Below are 10,079 nucleotides of genomic sequence, written 5' to 3'. Positions count from 1 at the left end.
TATAATGGTCCCTAATGAAACATGCCATTGCTTGAAGTTGAAACATTTTAGAGAGAGGATTAGAAAATAATGGAGCTATATAAATGCACATTCACAAGGTCTAAATTGTCAATATTTCACTGTACAGTGTAGTCACTGCATGTCTCAAGTGAATAGTTTTTAGTTCAATTCTCTCTCTTCAGAGCACAGTTCTCCTCACAAAATGAGTGTTTCTATTTTTGCTCTCCTTGACACATGAACTGGTTTCAGACTTAAATATTTTTTAGTATCCCAAACATTAGCTGAACGAAGTACATTAAATCATCTGGGCTTCATCCATTTCATGTTTGCAGTGACTCAAGTCACGTTTACAGAAACAATTTGCTTCCGGAAGTTTACTGTTTTTAGCATTAGAATTCAGGACACAGAGCCCTGTACATTATTTCAAATATTTGCAGGATGGAATATGTTATAATCATTTACATTTTCATTTTCTGACTATATATGGAATCATACCATCTGGCCTTCTTACTGAACAAAAGATTTTTTTATGAAAGGTAATCAGTTTACAATATACTCAATTTTAAATATCCATTCTTTGATTTTTTTTGTCCATCTATGCAAATATTACAAAAGATCTAACATGTCTGCCACAGAATTATGCATCTGAAATATGATTCTACCATTTCATCATATTGGTATTGTTTTGGGGTATAATAGAGGCAAATGTAATTTTTCCGAAATAGTCTTTCGGTCAATGACATAAAAAATGTGGGTCCCTGGGTACCACTAGGTTGCTGGTAGAACGACATTTCAACCTCTCTGCTGATCAATTACTGTTGATACAAAAAACATCATTCATTTACAAAATTTATATGACTTTCCTTGAACTCTGGGAGTGGCCTTGAAATGAAACAAGCCTTTCATAAAGGGTCTCCCTTTACAGATGGTGATTTACATCACCTGAACAATGTACAGTAAAAAGTGACTATTTTGTCTCCCCATTTGATGAAAATAAAGAAAACTGACTACAAAATGTCTGTTTATTTTGATTAACAAGGGTGGAGTTCTGATGAGAGCAGTGAAACATAGCAATTCACATCGTCATAATATATTTGTGATTTCTAGCAATGGTACGTGACTAAACTTTGAATGAGGGGTCAAATACGGCCTCTGTTGTTTCCTTTTGAGCAATCAATTCTGCTTTCTGTGGTATCATAAAGAAACTTGCATCAAACCTAAACGGACAGACTTCTGTTTTTTCTTTCAGCTTTTATTGCTTCTGATTGTTGTAATATTTAAAGTTTGATGAATTTTTACCAGTGTAAATTACTTTCTGATACATACCACATAGCCTCTAAAGTTAAAAGTTCTCTACCAAAACTAACAACTGTCAATTTATTGACTTGTTGTTGACAGACTTTTACTTTTCCAGTCACGTTTTTCAGGTTCACACGGAGCGTGAACTCTGCTGACGGATGAAGAAAAGCAGTGTTTCTAACCAGAAGCAATGTTTTGAGTTTCATTCCCAGTCACACACTGGGTTCCTTTCAAAGTGCGGCCATGATTTGCGTCACTGCTACTGGAAAACAACATGGGTGAATGAACCCTCAAAATGACATTAACCCTGTTGCTAGATATGATATTCTCCTTTCTAGGTTTACTTTTCTCCTCAGCTCGGCAACTCAGCTTGGTTTGATTCCCGTAACGCCAAGACGGTTGAGCGCTGCCTATTGGTGTTTTGTGATTAGTGGTCATGTAAATAACAATGAATCCAAAACCACAAGTAACAATAGCGTGAATGAAATGGGGGTATTCAAATGGCTCAATCTTTAAACTGCGACTCTATCGGCCCGGCTCAGGCAGACCCTTAACAAACAGAGACAAACTTGCTGGGACGTGACGTCAAATTGACAATAGAACCAATACAACTGAAAGAGAATGCCAAGATTTTAGCTTTAGATCTCCCTATGTCCAGTGATGACCCTACAACTAAAGACTTAAAATACCAACTTATTGTCCAAATTCACCAAGATACAGACATACATAATTGCCTTTGGAATCACTGTAACGAACACATAGATACACACACAAATGCACAGACAAAAAGAACACAAAAGCTGAAAAAAACAATGTCAAGATATTGAAACTTGCACAGATTTTCGTCAGAGGTGTATGGTCCACTATGGTGTTCTGTCAGATGTTATCAATGCAAAACACTGCAGTGTACAGGATGGGAATAATTGTTTTAAATACCCATTGTTTTATGATTAAAGCAAAATAAAAGCTACTACCCCCCACCCCCACCCAAATTATGCCACCTAACAGTATTATGCCTTCCCTTCAATTACTCGTCGAACACTCTTCAGAAGATGTTTGTCGCTATTAAGAGTTATTCCAAATATCACCTTTTATCAACACACAGAAGAAAGTCATAAAACTGGACACTGATTATGTAAAATGGCAACATCCTGAAAACATCCCCATAAATTGGCCAGCTTGGTCATTGAAGGTGAGATCATTTGAAGGACAATTAGAAAACTATTAAGCTGTCAAAAGTTAAGCCACCTGTAAATTACCCAAGTGCTTAACCACTACAGAGCTCTCCCCGGTAAACCAAGGTCCTTTCTGAGACCAAAGAAAACAAACGCTGACCCTTGCCCTACTTTCATTTACACCTTCAAGAGCTGAACACTTGTTGCCAGGGGAGTAAAACAAATCACACAGAATTTTCAATGGTATTTCTAATGATCAGCATTGAGAAAAAAAGGTCAATTTCAAGCAACTTGCAGTGGTCCGTAGAAAAAAACCAATGTCATCAATGTGTGTTCAGTATGACGATGGTATGACCACGAGACTCGGTGGTTACTAGGAAATTGGTTAGGAGCGCACTACTCAGAGGTGAAAAGCTCAGAATGTTGATCAAATACCATCTATCATCAAGGTTATACTCATTCGCTCTAAAATTGTATACCACCCGTATCACATATTTATGTACAGTGCCTCCCCTATGACAACTTGCCACCTGAATTTATCAAACATCGCCAACCCCTTAGGCAAGAAAAACATTAATCTTTCACACACGGTTCATATTTTTCAATTCACAGTAAAATTTCCACCTGTTTAAACTTATCAAATTTAATAAATGGTCCTTCATGGCTACTCCTCACAAAGGTGTCCATAAATAAACATGTACACAGTGATGTCATGGGAAAATCACCCATGGTTCTGGTGATGAAAATAGGCTGTACTATGTTACCAATATCAAAGGAGGCTGATGTAACACGATAACATGAAAATCAGATTTGAAATATGGGACACTCTGGCTAAGCTATAAAAACCCACAGGAGACACCTATAAAAACCACAAGAGGACATTTTCCCTGTACATCTTGTGTCTATTTGGGTCGCTGTCCCGCAGGCACTGGAGAAAACGTCAGGCGACAAATGATGTAGGGGCCAAAGGTCAGAAGTATATATCTGACCTATGGGCCAGCATTGAGGGTTATTTCACTTGGCAAGTCACAAGGAAAGGAAATGAAACATGCTGGCTGCATCACATGATAGCATGCTATCATAACTTTCAAGTCACCTCGCCCATTTCAGTATAATCCTTCAATTCAGTGCCGTACTCTTTGAGCTCACCAACACTGACGCAACAACAGGCTAGTACAATTAAAGTATTGTGTAGCGCTTGCCAGTACTTGCAAGTTACTCCTGGCAACTATGCACAACCACTTCTATTTCTTGACAGCCCACGTACTCTCAGGCTTCACTGTTTGTCTGTTCAAGAAAGACTACACTGTCACTGAGAAGTCACATCCTAGATGTGCAAAGGTATGATCCCACTTTGCAGTTATGTATCTGTTCAAACAGAAAGTCATTTTCTACCAATATTTCGAATGACAATATGCATAAAAACTGATGATTCACACTTACAGATGTCACTCAGCATTGATTTTGGGAAATCCTTCCAAATCTTGCAAAAAATGTATGTGGGCAAGATTGACACATTTCAAGGCAGATTAAAGTCTTAAAAAGTTCTCAAAGCTGCACTAGTATGACCTTCAATTTTTTTTTTCTGGAAACATCCGATAGTGTTAGCAAGCAGTTGTACAATAAACTGTAATATTTAACTTTAATATCACCACAGGTGAACAAAATTCTCTGGAACAATTGTAACATAACTGTGACTGCAAATACTGAAATTAGAAAGGAGTATGCTCACGAAGAAAGATTGTGTAATCAGCTTAGCAATGGAGCGTTCATGGCAAAACTTCACTATGAGAATGTTAATGCCCAGTACAAGGAAATCATTTATATGCTAAACATATACACAAATAAGCAGTCATTTCAGATTGTATGACTTGAGAAAAAAAACTCTTTTTAATCGCTTCTCTGAATGTTCAATACAATGACAAGAATGAATAGATTTCACACTATTATCAGCAGACTAGCCCCCTCAATGATGTAATCTAACAGAGAATCAAGCCCATTGCATTTCTGAGTTTTTTTTTAATCCTGCAAAATCGTTATTGTCTAACAGACTGCCTGGCTTTCATGGGCCTCCGCATGATCTTCATGTCTCATGCAATTGTAGGACAGGCGAGTGTCTTTGATCTGCAAACTCCTTAATCTTGTAACTACAATGCCATAACTGTTTCGGACAAAAGAAAACCAGGCAGGCATACCATCATCACCTAATTGATCTAACTATGCGACGCTCTCACAAGATCTATCCAAATCAATGTCGCTCTTTAATTATTCAGACTCTGAACAAAATGGGCCTGTCAAGTTTATCAATAAACAACAATATGACAACATCGAACAATACACAAAACAGAATCTCCCCCATTGAAAATAAATAAAAGGTATTAATATTTTAAACGGGAATGTCAAACATTCTGCAGTGGAATAAAACAAGAAAGCCAGTTTTTTTAAATATAACTGTTAGTTTTCAAAAAATGGCAGCAGAAGTGTAAACTTCACGAAGGAAATGAATTGATGACATGCAGCCTTTTCTTTGAACCAATCAAATTTCATTTGTAAGAACGCTGGTATCAACTTGGTGGCCAGCCAAATATTGAAATTGAAAATGTGAACACCTTTGGATTCTTTACCCTATGTTTGATCAAATAGTGTAATTCATGTGTACCAAATCTTTGCTAACAACTAGTCTCTGATGACATACACAAGGTAAACAATTGTTTTGAAAGATATGTAATGTATTATGACTATCATACAATGAATCAACAGAAATTTATACATCCAAAAATCTGGCCATGAGTATGTAAATGACATCTGTCTATCTGTTTTGGGTCTCCTATTGTGACCTCACAAGATATTGCCTCCATTGTAAACGTACACAAACAACTGGTAACACAATGGGCCAATAAAAATGAACTGAAAAGACGAAACTGCCTGCAAGCAGCTAGTACCTGTTCTATTCACCAATAACCCACAATGATCATATTGATTACAACAGCCGAGTCAAATGGTGTGGTACATTTTATCACCACAGTTGAGATTTTTAAAAGTCCTTGTGTATTGCAATGGCGCTGGATGATAGGGTCTTGTGAAGTCATTGACACCATATTCTGGTTTGTGTAACTTCAGCATTACCAACTGACACATTTTTTTCTCAAGCTTCTGTTGGAATCGTTTCTTCACTTGATATATGGCACGCGAACACACACACACACAATAGCTACACAAAACAGCATAGCTTCTTCCAGCCCTTCTTTACGTGCTCAGTGTCACTAACTCTGTATTTTTTCATTTTCTTTGATTTCTTCTTTTCCAGTTTCTGTGCCTGGTGCTTCAATGCCGTCACAATAACTGTGTCAAACACTTCTTTCAAGTTCTTTTGAGTTAGTGCTGAGCACTCCACGTATCCTATTGCACGTATTCTTTCGGCCCGAGTTTTGGCATCCTCTTCCGAGACAGGTCTTTCGTGGAATGCAGCCAAGTCTATAAGTACTTTGACATCATTTCGTAGATCACTCTGGGTGCCTACCAGAAGGATGGGAGTCTTTTTATTATGTTTTCTGATCTCTGGAACCCACTTTTCCACCACATTGTGAAATGATGTTGGTGAGACAACACTGAAACACAGTAGGAAAACATCTGTCTGTGGATAGCAGAGCGGTCGCAGTGAATCGAAGTCATCCTGTGTGTTGGAGAGATAAAATTTGATTTTATTGCAAAAGGTCTCACTGGGAAAACAGGAAATCTTGATTTAACACATTAGTGGTGGGGAGGCTGGCAGCAAAAGTGATCGACCATATGAGACACTGATTACATGTCCATGTCCTCCGCAAAAAATGCAGCCAACACAGTTGAAGGACAGTCAGTGCTGTGACTATCACAAACTAGATAGGTCCAGTATGGTATGACTTGATCTCTAAACTACATCAGCATGGTTTCCATTGCCTCCTTTGACGTCAGAACTTGACACCAATACCCCTCAGTTACACCAGCAAAATTCACAAGTACAGGGTCAACAGCATGGTGCCACACAGTCACTGCATGATGGATTGACATGCAGTTGAACGTGGTACATGCCACTGACCACGTCAATGCAGCAGAGATATACTAACCATGCCTCATTCAAATACATCATGTGTACGTGTTCAAACAAATCATACCTGCAGCTATCTTTAACCACCCACCCAATTTATCAGGTCCAGTTGTCAAGTTCAACCTGGCACCTATCAGACTTTTTTATACTTTGCATAGTTTGATTCCTTGGTTAATGATATTTGCTGAGCTATTTATACAATCCCGCTGAACAAGAGACTTGTTTGATATGGAACTTGGAAGTATATGCGCAGTGCAGGGTCAATTTCGGAGTGTTTACCTTACGGTCCTCTATGTTTGCTTTAGTTGAACTATCCCAATTCCCTAGGTGTGAATCAAGTGGGACGCTGTCAGAGGGTTATTAAATTTTTTCTACTGGACTTTAAACTTACCGGTACCATATACCTGTGACTCACTGAGTGCATGGGACGGTTTTTTGGTTGCCAGGCCCAGTAATAAACCCACTTTACTGAGTGTTGCCTCGTTGACATGGTCGGGCATCCAAGCTACTACAAAACCCTTGCCCTCTAACCTACAAACCGCAAAGCTGCACCAACACAAACCATACAGGAAGTTTCACGGCTGTCGGGTTTTTAGGAACTTGTTCCACACAGGAAGCCATGCACGTAAAATGGATGAGCAGCGTGGACTCGTCAGGGCTTAAAGAAAGCAGGCCCACCAAGGTGCCATGCAAGAAAACCATGTTCAGAGCACTCGGCATTTTGTAATCATTTTATTGCGAAATGCGTCAATCGACCACACATGCTTGGGATGGTTTGAACAGGGTTTACTGTTGTTGTATTTCTTACGCAAAATTACAATCGGTGCCCATGATATCGTTACATCATATCCTATACACAGGTAAAAACAAATGCGGTGTCCTTTTTGCAATTTTAATTGTAAGTATCCCGCAAAAGGTTCTTACCTGGCCTGCCGTATCACACAGCTGCAGCTGGACCGGTTTGTTATCAACTGTTACAACAACTGCAAAAGATAGACAGAAGCGAATGATAAACATCAGTCTAAGCATTGTTTAGAGGTGTCTACAACATGACACAGCCACTGAAATATTAAAGAAGTGCCAAATTACCCTAAAAACAGCCGAAGGAAATAAGAAGCGCTGATTGTTGGGTGGGCTTACATAATGTTTACAGCTGAAATGTACAAACACTCTAGATGAAAGGAAGGTATAGAATTGCTGAGAGAAAACCGATACAAATGCATTATTTTCACAGTGTTTCGAACTACAAAGAGTTTCTACAATTTCCCTTCCTTTATGTGCGTTGTCCTACATCACCGGTAAAATCGCCCGTCATCAGTCGGGTCCTTTTCAATAGACCGAACACCATCTTCGTTGCGAATATGCAAAACGTATACCACTCACACAACCTGAGTCGTGTTTCACGATAAGCCTCGATGGGCCGATCAGCAGATAAGTAGACGACGAGATCGGGAATGGCTTCGGTGTCGATTCATGTCGATAAAAATTATGAATTTCGTAACTTAACTTTTCCTTTTTCGTAAAGACATACAGTATGTAATTACCTGAGTAATTATCGTATGCCGTGGGTACGTATTCCGTAGGGTAGCCGTTTGTCGTGTAGCTGACGATGAGACTGGTTTTGCCAACTGCACCGTCACCAACGAGTACACATTTGACCTTCTGTTCCAGTTGGTCTCCGAGCTGATCTGCGGCCCGAGTTTGGAATATCAGACTGTTCATGGTCCCTGAAGGACCAGTCGATTGCACATACGGCGGCATAATATAACTGCTCGCTGTACTTGTCGAATCCAGACTTGGCGAAAAATTACGAGGGATAGGAGATACGTCGGCGATTATGACAACCAGCTGCAATTATTACTCACAAGCACAGGTCACCAACGGACGATACCACGTTCCCACCAAACTTGTAACGAATTTTCCAGCGCCAAGGTCTACCTGTCGCTCCAAAATGACGAATGTATACAAAGGATGGGAAATGAACTTACAGCACACGCATCCACTGGAGTTGAGCAATATTTTTTTCACAGAATTTCGTCGATCAAAATTAGTGCAGTATCGCACAGCCTTTTGAACGGCATCTCGTCTGTACAGTACGTTGAACGACGATGCGGGACTTTTGCACTGAAAAGCAAGCAGTCCGTGTGAGAAATCTGCAGAAAGGAATGTACCATTATAAGAGAGGGGTGGACAAATAATTTTATTAGGGACTACTTTTTTCATAATGCCCACAGTGAATCATATTCTTCCTAATGATGATAATTATTAATTGGAAAATTTTACGCAGGACTGCTAAGTTTGACAGATCAAATCCTGCGAAGTATGATTTCGACACATGACGATATCATAGATACACACCTGTATCTGTATGGTATGATCCAATTTACCGATTGGTCATTATTCTTGGTGGTGTCCGAATAGCTGAATAGGGCTGTAGGGTGTCAGTTGACTCACTCGTGGGCGGTAACCACAAACTTTACAATAGCAGTCCAGGGTGCTAATGAGATAGATGGGGTTGCGCTCAAAATTGAGGTCATTATGTTGGTCACAATCGCCCGGAACTGTGGACGGTTGAAAGAGAGCATGGTTTGATCAACGATTTGTTTTGTACCGGTATTATCGTTACAATACAAGATTTCAAATTAACCGAAAAGCCAGCATGATTAAAAGTGTAGTGAAAGGTAATATGCGTAAAAAAGTTTATTAATAAATTACATACCAAGTACCCACCATACTAAGGAAATAAAAATTCATTGCATCTATAGTGATATTCAACTAGGATGGGCTTTCTTCACAATGTAAGTATGGTGAGGTCTCTAATCGATGCATGATACAATATCTCATTTACATAATAGCCGCATATATCCAATCGATCAGATTCTGTTTATGTGACGGCGCCACTAATTACAAAAAAATAAAAAAAATGTTTCTTTAGATGGGGTGATTCGCAAGGAAGTAGTTTTTGCAAAGGTGTCATTATTTTGACCGGACGGTGCATTTGCAAGCAAGCACGTTTGCTTACAAAGAAATATTTCATATTTCTTACAAGTGTACGTAAAATACTGTCGCGCCCGATATGACGTTCCGCGCCGCCTGGCCTTCAGTTACATCACATGCAGGTAAATCTTGTGCTGTTAGGCCTTGCCGTAGGTGGCGCTCAATTAAGGCCTTGGTTCGTATGCTGCTCAAATACCCAAAATGTTGGAGGACATATACAGCAGAAGATACGTTCTAGATGTTGAATCTCACGACAAGAGTGTCGATCTATCGATCTTTACAAAACTTGCTGTAATGAGTAACATTTACAAGTACCAAAACTGGCCGTGTCAGAAAAATTATCGAAACTGCTAGTGCTCTTTTTAACCTTACATGTAGTAAACCCATGACCATAAAAAATTATGAGTAACTTGAGCGTTATCTTATTCACAAGTCAGCTCATCGCATTACAATTTATGGGCATTTTAGTATTGCGCGATCTACCGTACAAATTCAGTTGATCTGACCAAGAAAAAGTAAATTGA

General features: G+C 39.2%; 1 protein-coding gene across 1 annotated transcript; it reads right to left on the bottom strand.

Annotated features, from left to right (window-relative positions):
- Nucleotides 1-4,345: 4,345 nt before the first annotated feature.
- Nucleotides 4,346-8,704, bottom strand: LOC139150261 (rho-related GTP-binding protein RhoU-like). Its single transcript, XM_070722514.1, has 3 exons — nt 8,103-8,704; nt 7,483-7,541; nt 4,346-6,147 (listed from the first exon to the last, which is right to left on the bottom strand). Exons 1-3 carry the CDS (start codon nt 8,317-8,319, stop codon nt 5,686-5,688), a joined length of 738 nt encoding a protein of 245 aa, XP_070578615.1. The 5' UTR covers nt 8,320-8,704; the 3' UTR covers nt 4,346-5,685.
- Between the last annotated feature and the right edge of the window lie 1,375 nt (nt 8,705-10,079).

Source organism: Ptychodera flava, chromosome 14 (assembly GCF_041260155.1).
Source record: "Ptychodera flava strain L36383 chromosome 14, AS_Pfla_20210202, whole genome shotgun sequence".
NCBI classification, from domain to species: domain Eukaryota; kingdom Metazoa; phylum Hemichordata; class Enteropneusta; family Ptychoderidae; genus Ptychodera; species Ptychodera flava.
Note: the sequence above shows the minus strand (reverse complement) of the source record. Positions and strands in the feature narration are given on the sequence as shown.